The sequence below is a fragment of the Polypterus senegalus genome, chromosome 6 (genome assembly GCF_016835505.1).
Source record: "Polypterus senegalus isolate Bchr_013 chromosome 6, ASM1683550v1, whole genome shotgun sequence".
Classification (NCBI taxonomy): domain Eukaryota; kingdom Metazoa; phylum Chordata; class Cladistia; order Polypteriformes; family Polypteridae; genus Polypterus; species Polypterus senegalus.
This window is the reverse complement of record NC_053159.1, coordinates 129632672-129648268: the sequence shown is the minus strand read 5'-3', so window position 1 is coordinate 129648268 and position 15597 is coordinate 129632672. Positions and strand designations below refer to the sequence as shown.

At 35.5% G+C, this 15597-nt stretch overlaps 1 protein-coding gene across 5 annotated transcripts in view; it reads right to left on the bottom strand.

The window, feature by feature from the left end:
• The window catches only part of LOC120531608 (protein phosphatase Slingshot homolog 2-like), a 104467-nt gene that overhangs the window by 16695 nt on the left and 72175 nt on the right, over positions 1 to 15597 (bottom strand). For 4 of the 5 annotated variants that reach the window (XM_039757178.1, XM_039757177.1, XM_039757179.1 and 1 more), the window contains 6 exons: positions 9602 to 9705; positions 5368 to 5432; positions 3326 to 3447; positions 3081 to 3149; positions 2820 to 2885; positions 1113 to 1307 (listed from right to left, as the gene is read on the bottom strand). In XM_039757178.1, the coding sequence (XP_039613112.1) occupies positions 1113 to 1307; positions 2820 to 2885; positions 3081 to 3149; positions 3326 to 3447; positions 5368 to 5432; positions 9602 to 9705 (621 nt within the window). Of the gene's footprint in view, positions 1 to 1112; positions 1308 to 2819; positions 2886 to 3080; positions 3150 to 3325; positions 3448 to 5367; positions 5433 to 9601; positions 9706 to 10578; positions 10749 to 15597 lie in introns of those variants that run through there. The other variant, XM_039757181.1, reaches the window with a different exon arrangement.

The window sequence follows — 15597 nt, the reverse complement described above, 5'->3', positions numbered from 1 at the left end:
CAGAAAACACAAGATGGAGCACCTGCTTTTAAAAATGACTCACGGTCCTCACAAGTTTAGTTGCTTAAATGGAATGTGTTAATGTGATTTCCACGAGTTACATGAGTGAACCTTTGGAAAAAGATTAACTGAACTCCACGATCTGAAAATGCCAGACTGTTTATAGCACTTTCAGCAAGCAAGAAAGACAGTAACAGTTACTGTGAAATGGTAATGTGGGAGAAGCTATGTTTATGCAGTATTCTGGCTATTAATTAACTCTTTTATCACTTCAACAAGTTATGACATAGTATTAGCAAAACTGGAAATTGCCAACAGCATGAAGAATGAACAGTGCTAGTTCTTTTAATCTACTGTAGGCCAATCTGCATTTTGGAAGCATGCCAAGAAAAATATGGCCAATGAAACACCAGAGAGAAAAGTTACAAAAGCCAAATGAACCCCATTGAACAAATGAACTCACTAACCATTATCTACTTTGTGATTCTGCATGAGGAAAAGTAAGGAATCAAATTCAGACAATGTGAAACCTAAAATGACATTTTCTATGTATGCATTTTGCATATGTGGGCAGCAATATAGAAAAGCTATATATGCTTTTCTCTCTGAACTTCATATTCCTTGCTTGTCCTCTATGGCTGGAGGCTCAAAATGATCTCTTGCTTTTCCTAGAAAGGTATTACAAGAGGCAGACCTAATAAGGAAAGTGGGATCCAGTGTCTGTTGCCTTATCTCACAGTGTAAAAATAGTTCCCTCACTCAACACTCGCTGGTTGCAATCATCTCCCCCTACCTTTCACATCAAAGTCATGGCTCAACTAAGCCTGATCTTTATATTGGCCTACAAGATTCATATATAAAAAAAGTACATGCTATCCACCTAAAATCCACACCAACCTTATCTTGGTCAATGTCATGTAGTGCTAGAACCAAAGCCTTGAATATGGACAATCCACAGCTGTGCATCATTAAATATACATCAATAAATGGAAAGATAAAAGAAGTAAGAGCGAGACTTATACCTGTTCAGCATATACTACAAAACTAACTAAAGAAAAGAAAAAAAAAAATCAGAATACAGTCAATTAGCAGAAACAATGCAGAATACTTACACATCAGTGAATAAAACAGGGGAGTCAGCCCGGTGAGATTGCACATCCTGCATGGCATTCCACTCATTGATGCACACTTGGTCTGAGCTGATACGGCTCTCATAGTAGCTGGTCCACGTAAGGAACAGGCTGCCAGGATAGTAATTGTGGCAACGAGCCACTTCACATGCCTTATGCAAACTCTGCAGAGCTGACCTGTATAGAACAAATATTGGGAACCAATGATGAGGAGAATCAAGGGGGGGGAAAAAAAAAAAAAACACACACACACACACACACTAAAAACACCACATGCTTAATTAAAAAATAAAATAAAAAAAAGCATATTTTATATTGTACTGTACAATGACTGTATTATAATTTGATGAAGACAATTTAGTAATAGTATGTGCTATGTGTATATATTTTTTAAAAAGCATTTATAAGCCAGGGGCTGCTGCCTCGCAGTAAGGAGACCTGGGTTCGCTCCCCGGGTCCTCCCTGGGTGGAGTTTGCATGGGTTTCCTCCCACAGTCCAAAGACATGCAGGTTAGGTGCATTGGCGATCCTAAATTGTCCCTAGTGTGCGCTTGGTGTGTGGGTGTGTGTGCCCTGAGGTGGGCTGGCGCCCTGCCCGGGATTTGTTCCTGCCTTGCGCCCTGTGCTGGCTGGGAATGGCTCCAGCAGACCCCTGTGACCCTGTAGTTAGGATATAGCAGGTTGGATTATGGATGGATTTATAAGACAAAAATTAACTGTGGCATCTAAAGTTGACATAAGCAGCCGATTTTATTCTGATTGGCGATACTGCAAGTCTTAACTTACAAAAGAAAGACACCACCAAAAATAGTAAAGTGAGATTCAGTCGAAAAGTAAGAAACACACTGCTGATCACACATGGCAAACTCTTTATGAACTGAAAAATTAAATTATAACTCTAGCGCCAGTCTGACCTGTATTCCTAATATAGAACAAATATGCCACTATCTTTATACTTTGTTTTAAAAAAACTAGAAGGGTGGGGCATCTCTCCGAGCCGAGTTACATATTGGGCCTCCCTTATTAATAAACTGCACTGACTGAGGGACCTCCACATTATAAATTCACCACAAAAAAATAATTTCAGTGCTGCAAAGCAAACCTAAAAAAACTAAAACACTAATAAGGAGATATGATTTCCCCAATTTTCACATCTAATATCTTAAAACATCTTCGGTCTTCCTGAAGGTTTTCCATAGTTTTTCGGTTCATTATTGTTTATTATGGAAATAAACAGAAACCATCATTGAAAGTCAAATTAATTACTTCTTTTACTTATAAAAAATATTTATTTTATTTCCTATTTTACATTTTAAAATGTTTCTTAATACTCATTTGCAAGTAGCAAATATCAGTTTTCAAAGTAATGTGTATTGCCAAAGAATTACTAACTTGGCCAGAACCATGGCTCATTTTTCAAATGTAAGGTATTAAAAAAAAAATACTACTTTACATTCAAAAAGAATGGAAAATAAATTCTACATAACTAAATTCTAGATAATGACTAAAACAACTTCAAAATGCCAGACTTTAATATGGAGATCAAATGGCATGGATAAATCAAAGCACTTCACTCTCATGCGGTTACTTGTGACTACAAGAAAAGGAAAATTGAAGCTGTCTGATCCCTTGTACCTGTTCAAGAGTAACTTGCATAAAACATTGACTATTTTATATACAATTTCTTACCACATGGCCTGGACGGAAACCGGCTTGAAGATGTGGACTCTGTTGACTGTGGACACACTAAAACCGCTAGAAACAAAAACAGACTCTAGTTAACTCGTAAATATTTACTGGATTGCTTAACATTTTAAAACATTCTTTTAGTTTCTGTAATTTTTCAGCTTCAAAGCTTGTCAATCTCCCATAATATCCATCTTGTCCTTGCAAACATTTTCTTCTAAAGTCACAGAACACTACACTCCAGATTAATTATTCTGAACTTACCCATCACCATCCAAGTGGATAAGGGTGTCACTCCAAAGAGGTAGGACAAGACCCATAGTACAACAGCTACTGCAAAGGAAAAAATATAAATGGTTACGTTTTGTTATGGGCTTCCTAGTATGTCATATTACTGTCCTCATGCAGTATGAAGGGCATCTCCAGAAAATACCATACTAAGAAAGGGGTCAGTTTAGTATCATATTAAACCTCTAATACAATCAAATAATATTCAAGTATATAAATACCTTTCTTTGTTCTTAAAGTCCATCCCCAGTACTATGCTCTCTTCAGTGTCCTGCCGTCCATTGGTAGAAACCACCACCATGTAGCGTGTGCAGCTCTGATAGGCACTTTCCAACCTCACAGCCTATAGAACAGAATAAATTCTAGACTGAGAATGGATAAGGCATATTTTCTGCAGTACCACAAATGCAATCTAAACATCCAATTCACTACAAATCGAGATAGTATAACAAAAAGGGAACTGCTAACTATAACTTAGTATGGGTAGTTTTGAATAAAACCTAATACAGATAAACCTGAAAACAGTTGATGAGCCACAACAAAAGCATATATATATATTATATATATATATATATATATATATATATATATATATAATAAGCATACACAAAACACCTGGTGGAACATCTCACAACTAATTAGGTTAACCAGCAACAGGGCAGTAACATTACTGGGTAAAAAAAAAAATCCCATAGAGGCAAAGTCCCTCAGAAATGATGATGGGAGGAGCTCACCACTCTGTGAAAGACTACGAGGGCAAATAGTGCAACAATACACCAATAATGTTTTTAATGTTAATTTGCAAAGAATTTGAGGATTTCATAATCTACAGTACAAAAATATCATTAAAAGATTCACAGAATCCACAAAATTCTCTGTATGCAAGGGAAAAGGCTGAAAACCAATACTGGATGGGCTTTGATCTTTGGGCCATCAGGTGGCACTACATTAAAAATAGACATGATTCTGTAGTGAAAATCACCACATGGGCTCAGGAAAACCATAGTTTGTGAATATTTTGCTGCTGCATCGACACATGCATGTTTAAACTCTACTATGCAAAAAAATCACCCAGAAATACTGTCGCCTTCTGGGCCCAAGCTCATTTAAGATGGACTGAGGAGAAGTGAAAAACTGTCCTATGATCTGACGAATCAAATTTTAAAGTTCTTTATGGAAATCATGGATGCCACATCCTCCAGGCTAAGCAGGAGAAGGACCATCCAGCTTGTTATCAGTGATTATTTTCAAAACTCAACATCTGAGATGGTATGGGGGTGCATTAACACACATAGCATGGGTAGCCTACACATCTGGAAAGGCACCATTATGACTGAATGATACATACATGTTTTTTGCAACAAAATATGCTGCCATCCAGATGATGCCCTTTTCAGGGAAGACCTTGCTTATTTCAGCAAGACAATGATTCTAAACTGCATTCTGCATATATTACAATAATATGACTCCAGAGTAATAGAGTTAAAGTGCTAAACTGGCCAGCCTGCAGTCGAGACCCATTCAGAAGATTTGACACATTTTGAAATCGAAAAATATGACAAAGGAGACCGTAAAACTGTTGAGCAGCTGAAATCCTGTATCAGGCAAGAATAGAACAACAGTTCACATTCAAAACTAAAGTAATTGTTCTCCTCAGTTCCAGTGGTAAACATACCTCTGTCCCAACTGTTATGAAACATGTTGCTGCCATCAAATTCAAAATTAGCCTATATTTTTCAAAATACAATGAAATTTCTCAGTTTCAGGAATTTTGTTTGTACTTTTTTCTATTACATATAGGGTGTATATAATCAAGAAATCAATGCATTCTGCTTTACTTTGTATTTTACACACCATAGCAAATTGTTTTGGAAATGGGGTGGTATCACAAGAGACAATCTGTGATCTTATTAGATTAGATTCAATAAGAATTTATTTTTAGCGGTATGTGAAAAATAATACTAATGAAAAGCATCATCATATTAATCTAGTTTACTGGAAAAAAATCTAATCAACTGATCTAGCACTAATACTTTTTTACTCCTCCTTTAGCCAGTGCCATTATGATGTTCCAATTGTTTTCACACCTACTTAGAATCGCCTCTTGCATGGTTGAAAAAGCTGTAGACAGAAAATGAGTACTAATCATACAGCCAGAAATGCAAAACAGCACAAGTAGCTACTGAGAAAATGGAAGACAGTCTGCTCACATTCAAGCACACATGAAACAATTATGTCAAAGCAAACCATAGAAGGAACTCACCAATCTAATGTTGTCTTCAGGTCGTAGCAGCAAAAACATGGCCTGCAAGTGTTGCTGAAGGTCTCCTGAAAAAAAGCACAGTGGAAAAAAAAAATTTTTTCTTCACAACAAAAATGATAAGCTTTTCTTTCATTCAACACTTGTTGAAAAACTAAAAATATATATGTTCACACCAACATACAGATTAACTCCTGATATTAGCAAACACTGTTTTAACAGTGTAGCTTTCCTTCTGACTGCACAGACAAAAAGATGAAATTATAAACTTTTTAATGTTAATTGCTAAAGCAAAATGCCCCACACTACTGACATACCTAATTTAAATAATACTGCTCATGCCCAATTACCATATATACGGTACTCACGGATAAGTTCTCCTGCAGTTAAGTAGGGACTTGATTTTACTGTATAATTTTTGGTATTTTATAATGTCGCTTGTATAAGTCGAATGCAGAAAACTTGCGCTATTGGTACAAGGGATTATGACATGCTAACGCCCACCCGAGAGAGTAACCACGGAGCATACTGCCTTTTTTCTATGTGGGTGCGGCAATGCGCTGTATCAGCGTGTGCTCTTAAACTCTCTCTCTATTGTGCCTATGTGATTATATGGTAATACCTGAACTATTCCACAGCAACGTTTGTACTATGTGTTTTTTGTATCTCACACCCTCATACATCTTTATAGTAAGAGCATCCCTTATCTATGATGCAGCGTTCGATCAGAAGAAAATATGAAGCTGGTTTTAAATTAAACGTCATTGAAGTAGGAAAAGAAATTGGTAACTGTGCTGCTGCAGCAAAATTCGATGTGTCTGAGAAACTGATGCGAGATTTGAGGAGGCAAGAAGATGTTAAAAAAAATAAAAATAAATGAAGTGTCGCATTTTTGAATGGGTGTATAAGTCGGAGTCTGATTTTGTGATCAATTTTTCAGGTTTCAAGACCCGACTTATACGCGAGTATATACGGTAACCAAAACTCTTTGTTGGCTGAAGATTTTTAAAAGTAATGCCTTTAGTTTACCCGCTTAAAGCAATACATTTACTGATCATATGGCCTGTAGCTTATGAGGAAATTTAAGAGAGTTTGCCTTTCTAATCAGTGTCACTTATTATTTTAAAAAAAAAAAAAAAGCTGATAAAAGGTCAGAGGTTTTCAGAGTTCACTTATTACACACAGGCATTCTCACACTACAGAATTTCCATCAAGTGACGTTTAAGCTATAAATGTATCTGCTACTAGATTGTGCTAAAATTTGGTCAAAGAATGTCCCTGGAGCAACAGCAGTCTGTATTAGCTGCAGGAGCCACCCTCTATCTATGTACAACAAAAAAAGGAAAGGAACAAAATAAAAATCAAGGAAACAGGTTTGACTGCTTTGGAGTGCTGCTGCAGGGGACAGGTCCTCTGAGGAGAAGTACGTACGTGCTCATTTACCAAAAAATAAATACGTAAATAAATCCCTTGCACTAAGAGAAAATAGAAGTACTGTGCAAATCTCGTCTGATGTAGATGGTTTTAAACACATTTCTTTTTTGCAATTACAAATTTATACAGTATCTTTCACGGAGTATACTAAAAGGTGGAGGAATAAAATGTTGGCAGAAAAATAGTGACAAAAATATTAAAACAGAATAAAAAATACAACACAAAATTAGGAAAAGATTCTCAAAAAAAGCACAGTAGGCAAAATAAGGAACTGAAACAATCAAGAATAGACTAGTTTTCAAATTAATATATAGAAGAAAAACAGTAAATCAAGGCCGAACACATATTTTTATATACAGTGTATATATGAATTTCAAATATCTTATAATGCAGTTCTGCTTTTCACATATCAAACTCATTGCAACCTCATTCTGAATAAGCTCCTTTATGTGTTACGAAACCAGGAAAACACTTTCAGATATCTCGAATGAGTTTTAAAATATCTCAAAATAGCTTCATATGCATTTCAAAATATCTCAAAATGATTTCCTGTAAGATTTCCCATGTTTTGAAAAGGGCTTCTGTCCTATTTCATAAAATACAAATACAGATAAGTACAGATACTCTAGATTTAATAAGATGATGAAGCAGAATTTTAAGTTCTCCTACTAATTGCCTCCCTTCTGAGAATAATATTTATCAATTTCTGACACTCATCTTGAATTCCTGTCAAAAATGATACTTTTCAAAACAGAACATTAAAATGATGTTCCTAATGGAAAAAAAAGTCAGGATATTAAAAGACACTCCGGGAATTAAAGAGAAGCTGTCTGATATGTAGAACCATATTCAGCCAAGTTGGCAGAGTGAGAATGGTAAATGTACTGTAGTTCAAGTGAGCACAGGATGAACCTTCACTTTTCTCCTAATTTTCTTTCCATAATAGAATGGGTAGGATATTAGGGTCCCTTCTTTCCACAGTGGTTCAGCTAAAACTAGTTTGTAAGACATCATACAGTTTCTGGCAAAAGCAACCATTCAATGTGCAAGAAATCATATGTAATAGTTAACAACACATGGGTAGAAAATTGTTTTAGAATAATAAATTATTATATCTACAAAAATCGAGCTATACATTATGGTCATGAATATCTGAAAAAGCCCTTACAGTCTGTAATAGAAATGGTTAGGGATTGTAGTATATAATCAAACAGGTGCTAAATATTATCTGGCTCCACATCTAACTAAGCATTACTTAACCACTTCTCCAGAGAAACAATGATTTTCAGAATATGTGGAGCAGTTGGTGGCCCAAAATGACCTACACTAGCTGTTTCGCCATCAAGTACTATTACATTTCTGGGTAGGGAAAAATACAAGGGTGATTAAAGTTTTCTAAGAAGACAACAGCTGTCACTGTTCAGGTGAGGTCCCAATGAAAAATTAAACAATGCAAGCCTCTAACGAAAAGTCATGCAATGCATGACAGGTGGCCAAATGGTTATCACAGGTGTTGGCACCCCACTCAGATGCAGAGTGAGATCTTCTATTCTAGAATTTTGTAGTTCTGGAACCTTTCTAGGCAGAATCACAGTGATAAATCTTTTGACATACAATTCTGATTGTCATAACTCTCAGGAAAGAAGCAACAATCATCAGTAATATGGCCCCTCAGATTTCAACAAGCAATTAAAAGCAGTAAGCAGTCAACAGCAAATGATAATGGAGTCCTCTTTTTACGAATCACAAGCCCTTGACCAAACGATTTATTTAACAAAAAGTGGAGAGTGATACAAAGATAAAGTATCGATAAATGTATTGCGACACAGTGTTATAAATATGCCCTTTTTATTGGTGTTGTGTCCTTCTGAGCCTTGGAATTCTTTCTTCACCATTAACATCCCACTACAGACTACAAAATACATCACACTATATATTTTGAGTACCATACCTCACAAAGGCCAACAATTCATCTCCAATCAAACTATGCTGTTTGAATAATTCAAATAACAAATAGTTAAGGAATTCTTGGTATGCTCTAGCATAAGGTTCATAATCTAACCCTATCTACTTATTACAAGTTTATGGAGAAATCAAAAAGCGTCCCTTTAGTACAGTGTTTCTCAAATAGTGGGGTGTGCCCCCCCGTCAAGGGGGACGCATTTGACCTCGGGGAACATGCTTTTTTATTTTTCTTTTAAATTTTTTTTGAATTTAGAATGCACTTTAAATCTTTTCTGTTACATTTAATAAAGCTATTCTTTGTTGTAAATTGGTCCATATTTCTTTCTTTTTTTATTCTCTTATACGTTAATAAGGATATAATAGTGTTATGCAGAGGTGTACTTATAACAATTTTATAGACAAATGATACTATTTATAGTCGCGCGGGGGGGGGGCACGAGATGTTTTCTTCTTCCTAGGGGGGGCATGACAGAAAATAATTGAGAAGCACTGCTTTAGTAGCAGCAGTAAGTATAATGGACATGCAGTCAATTACCTGCATATCTAACCATCCAAAATCAAATTTCAAGCAAACTGAACAACTCTTTTAGGATGCAACTTTTTCCTCAAGGTATGATTTGTGTTGCAAAAGGTGAAAGGCAGGTAATAGAGCATTTTACATGTCTAAAGGAGAGAAACTGCAACCAACTTGTGTAGAAATAAAGACTGCAGCTGATTTTCTAGTTCAATTTGGATACAGTACCATTGGACCCATTCATACTTGGCATGGATTGTGAGAAAGCAGCTCTTGTTTAAACTGTGACCCCAATATACCTTGAATCCCAGTTTGCCAGCTTACCAGCGTGTTTGTTGCGTCGTTGGCTGATCCTTGGTGTTGTGGAACCATTGCCTCTGGGAAGAAATAGGGCAGCTCCTTTCACAGTAAGGAAGCTTTCACTGATGCTGCAAAGGATAAAACAAACTTAGGTCACAGATGAAATCCACTTTCAAACCTTAACTATACCTCTCATTGAATGGGCAGTTAAAGAATAAACAATGATCAACTCATAAAAAACATTTTTAATATCTTGCTAATTAAAAAATAAAAAAACAATAGCAACATGGATTCAAATGAATACTAAACAGATAACATGTTTGATTGTGTAGAAATATGACAATTTACAGATACAGAGGTATCCTATGAAATATCAAAATATTTTCCGACATGCTCCCCATTTTTAGAAACAACAAATAAAAGGAATTAAAAAAAAAATCTAAAGTCTGCAGCATTCTCCCGTAACCTCTTAACCTATTCCCCCATGCAGGCCACTTCCTTACTATTCTCTGCTTACGTTACAGTCCAAAGAGCTATTCAGACAAGTCACTTCCTGTGGTGACACAATAAATGGTAGTAAGTAGATGCAAGCATTTCTCGCATGGAAGCAAAACAGCAGTCCCTAAAAACCATTACAATTAACAGGACCCTATGATAGATATGCATTAAGCTCTTTTATATTTGGCGTTAAGGATGGGAAGCTAAAGTAAAATACCTCCCTAGAGCTCCCAAATAAGCCCACCATGCAAATTTACATTTTCTGGCAGTCAGAAAAACAGATACAGTATCACTACTCGTTTAAAATAAAATTATAATAATAAAAACATACAAAAACAGCATGGGTTGGCATGGTTTGGTTTTGTTAAATATACTCAACCATATTTTATTATTTATAATAATAGGTCAATAATAAAGATGTAGCATGATTAAGTTTCTAGCTTCTTAAGGAAAAAAGTAGCTCTGCTATTGACTACAAAAAGCATCACATAGGACCTACTTACCACAATGTGGTCAGAATTGTGATGTGAAACTAGGGTGTGGCAGAATGTTCATCTCAGTTACAAGTACAAGCATACAAAGGAAATGCCTTCCAGCTAAACCTTAGACTAGTCAGCTTACATACAGGAAACTGGAGAGGTAAGACCTTCCAGTTATATACATGTCTAGAACCGGTAAACTCAGATAAGCAGGAAATTAAGAGGAAATGTCTTCCAGTTAAACACTGCGATACACTGTTACTTCAGATGTAGGGTTAAAGAGAAGAAAAAAAATATCTCCCAGCTAATATCAGCCACACCTGGTAGTTTAGATACAGAGGAAGTAGTAGGGGTTATATCTTCAAGTCACATGGTCAGCCACACATGTGTAAAAATGAGATTTCAAGCACAGGACTGAGTCATAAGGAGTGATGCATAACCAATCAAATGATGGCCAAACATGCATAATAAAACAAGTAGTGGCACAGCTGTTAGCAAAGGCGGGTCCAAATGAAGCAACTGTATATCTACCGGTACAGCATGAGAAAGTTGAGCTGTGGTTTGCAGCATGGCAAAGAAAGGGGAAACGGAGTATTGCTAAACAGGAAGCACCTAGTACTTCTTTGTTCTTACTAACCTGCCTCAAAATGCCAGCTACTGACTTAATCAAGTTTCGCAATATTTCATGAAATTTTATTTAGTTATGCTGAATACTCAATTTTACTAATCATCCCTTTCCACATACAGGCAGGACTGGACTAAATGAAGATATGGTGCAACCTTCCGAGAGGTCAATGGGTAGTAACTCTGTTCTCATTCAGCTACAGAAATACATAGCATCATTTCACAATTAAACTGCGAGCTTCTTGAAAACTGTCTGCCTGGAAGAGTCCAAGGTTTGAGACAACAGAAGAGAGGTCACTTCCTCTTCTTAGACTCAAACGAAAATGTTTCTTAAGAACAGTTTCCCAGAAACATGCAGAAACAATTAGCTGAGAAAAAAGTTATAGTAAAGTCTTGAGCAAAATAAAATGAAAAGGATCACAAGTTACTCAAGACATTCATATTTATTTTAGGTGAACTTTCAGAACCCCATCAGCGAACACTTGCAACTGCAACATAGTAGAGGGTGGTAGGATGGCATATTAATGCTGCTGCTTAAAAACTCAAAAAACAATCATTGTCTGGGTGGAGGTCCCTTCCCCCACATGTTCATATTGCTTTCTTCCTCAACTCAAAGATGTGAAAAATAATTTAATCTGCAAACTTCAACTGAGCCTAGTACAAGTGAAAGTGTGTACTCTGTGGTATACTTGTGTGTCATCTGGCTTTGTTCCTGCCAAATGTGCTGCTAGTATAGGCTTTGGTTCACGGTTACCTTATGGATAGGGAACACAGATTCAGAAAATGGATAAATAGTGCCTTCTGCATAAACGTTAATTACAAACCCAAGCAGGAACCAGTTCGAATCTTAACACTGGAAAACTCTTTAGCTCAGATTAACTCCAATATGCTTCTAGAAGTACACAGAGATGTACACCAGCATATGGTATGTGTATGGCAACCATTACAATGTAGGAAAAATAGGCAATGTCTTCTCTGCACCTGTATTAGTTTACTTTGAAGACATTTCCACTTTCCTTTAAAACTATTTGTTACAAAGCACTTTCCAAACCAGGCACATGCAAGAAATGTATTAACCTGGAAAATAAAACCCCAAAAATAACATCAACTTCTAAAAACAGTGATCTGGATGAAGAAGGAAGCAAATCTGCTTGTGGGTACATGTATGTAAGTACCCAAAACCACATGGCCATCATCCAGCAAAGCTTACAGCATGGAGATTAGTACAGTAATTAATATCTGTAAAGTAGAGAATGGATTCAATCCTGCCAGAATACAGGAGGCAGAAGTAGCAAGCTCCTGGCACTTTGAACTACTCCATAAGTACTGCTAAGGTGACCCCATCTGCCCTTCTCCATATTAGTAAGTGCTACTGGCCTGCTTGGACTATGAATGATAATTATAGAGCTAAGCACAGCCAATCACTATGTTTAGCTCTGCGTGTGTTTGTGTGCAATAAAGTAGCATACTACCTTTTTTACACACAGATATATAAAATCCATTATGAAAGTCTAGATCAAGAAATTAATGATGTGGCTTAATAGGACACAAAACAACTCTCAAACATATGTATTAATATACAGTTATTAATGAATCATATTTTAGGAGGCAAAGGGTTGCTAATCTTTTGTGACATGAGCACAAATAAAGATATCACCTACTACATTATAACTTATTTTAATTCTGTTCCAGTAGTTAATGTACTTAATTATAATGGTTTCCACAATTTAAAAAAAAAAAAAAGAAGAATTCTTCTAATCTGATGTTGTATGTTACTGTATATTCCTCATGACACACAACTATATCTATACTCTTAAACTTTTCTAAATCACTTTCCTCTTACATTTTAAGATCTGCTATAGGAAAACTATTGACAGCAAGCTGAAGCACAGACACTTCTGACCGAGCTAATATTACAAATCATGAATAAGCTCAGCCAGCACGGCTAGTAACTGATCTGCCTTGGAAAGATGAAGGGGATTTTTCAGTGTCCAGGCAGACATGGCTATTCTTGTATAGAAAGACATTAGAAAGAAAATGTTCAAAAGCAATAGACTAATTGCAGAGGTCTTGGCTCAAGTTAGCATGTTCAGCAAACCAAGTAGTCTATAACAGGACAGCAAAGAGGCCTTGCCAATTCAGAAAACAAAAAAACATTGCCGATTATTACAGCATATCAACAATAAGGATACGAAATGTGGTATCCATCCCAACCCCAATTTTGGTGTGTACCTTCGAGTTCAATAAAAATCAAGCAAATTAAAATACAAACACGTTTACCACATCAACCTAACAATACAACAAGACTCTCTTCTTGAATATCTGTGTAGCCATATTTTATTTCTAACTGAAGAGAAATTAATTAATAGGCACATTTTAGACACCCTTTGTCAACACAGATGCTATATCACTTCTGGATGCAGGCAAAGAGATTCAGCTTATTTAGTTAAAAGAAATGCAAAATGTTGGCAAAGTGTTAGTATTATACAATATTTGTTGCAATAAATTGCTATAGGTAAAACTGCATTTAGCTACATTTAATTATGATAATGATGGCGGAAAAAACAAAATCCTAAAATTACCAGGAACACGGCAGCTCGTTGTTCCCATTACATCTTTATATTTACATGTGATGATGTATAATTTAAAATAAAATTAATAATAGTCACTGAAAGAATGTGTCATATTGAATACAGTTTAATATCGTGTACGCATTTATATTTCCATGATACAAAAAATTCGGATGGTTCTTTAAATAAAATACTACTTCCAGTCGAGTTATTTTTTATCATTGTAAATATCTGTAGAAAATTTGAATCATCTATCATACCTTAACTGAATACTTTGGCGAATTTTCAAGTAAAGTACGACTTCTAGTTGTTGGAAGTGCCCCAAAATTTGATAGGATTCTTTATTTTTGATATAAAGCATGTGTACAAAACTTTCATTGACCTAGGACAAAGCGTTCCGAGTTATTGTGTTTACACACGGACAGATATTTTCAAAAATAGTATTTTTGGACCCAGGAAGATCTAAAACATCCAAGATTGATCAAAATCTTGAGGTTGAGTTTTTTCATGATTCCTATACTTTCTTTATACTATGTATGCAACAAAGTGAAAAAAAAAAAAGTTTCAGTTTAATACTTCTCGCAAATGCAAATCTAAGGAGAATTTGTTTTTTTCCCTTTCATAACATACAGCAGCTGATCCAGAGTTATGGGAAAATCAGCTCAAGAAATCACAATCACTTTTAAAAAGAAGTTCTAAATTTGGTTAGTTGGTTTATTGTTGCACATCTCAAAATGTTTTTTCACCAATGCACCAATGGTCTTCATGAAAGCAAACAAGAAAAAAAAAAAAAGAAAAAAAAAGTATAACACAGAAAATATGGATGACTACCACAATCACATATAAAATATATGTTATGCTCTTAAGATGTCATATAATATTAGCTTGATGCTATTGTCAGGTAAAATCTAGCAGAATATACAAAAAATAGTAATCACAGTATGTGCACTCAAAAGTAACTGTACCTGCCATATGTTTTTTTAATGTTAACCATCACACTCTACTGTACATATTAAAAGGGTCATTAAAGATTTACACTATTTACTGACAAATATTTGACCTCAAATGTGCCAACTTAATATACTAAAAAACAGGTTTAACATATGACCAAAAAAAGGGGTTATGCAATGAGCCACTTGGACATCCTGGCTTATATAGCCACAATGCAAAAATGCAAACCAAGATCTTACAAACTCTGTGGAGTAGAAAAATACATTAAGAAGATGTTCTCTGTAAAAAGTGGTTTATGCACACATGTATAATTTTGTTTCGGGTGAACACATCCAGAATTTCTTATAGGTGAATAGAGTAGACTAATATTAAACGGTTTGCCATCTACTATAAAAGAATGAGAACAAGTTAGTGTAACTGCAAAGCAGTTCCCTTTTATCAACAAAACTTTAGCATGTTTCACAGCCATACAACCAAACTACACATTCAGAATCTGGAAATGAATTTAATTAACATGGTGGATTTAATGGGGGTGTTGACTTAATGTCAGGATTACACAAGAATCTCAGTCACCTTATTAGAGCCACAAAGGTTTACATGCATTTTACAAAAAAACAAAAAAAAAAAAGTTTGCTACGTTGCATTAACACTTTCACAAAAACGGGGGCGTTCCTTTATACTGTAATGAATTTATAAAGTAACACAGGAATTAACAGGTTGGTTTCAAGAGGGCAGCTTTTTAAAGTTTCTTCTTTTTTTTAGGTTATAAACACAGGTAATAAAACAATTGTAAATAGATAGCATCAGGAAGCATAAAAATGAGACTGTAAAGATAAATGATCCCTTACACACCGAAACAGTGACCATCTGTAACAAAGACTGCTCTGTCCTCCACAAA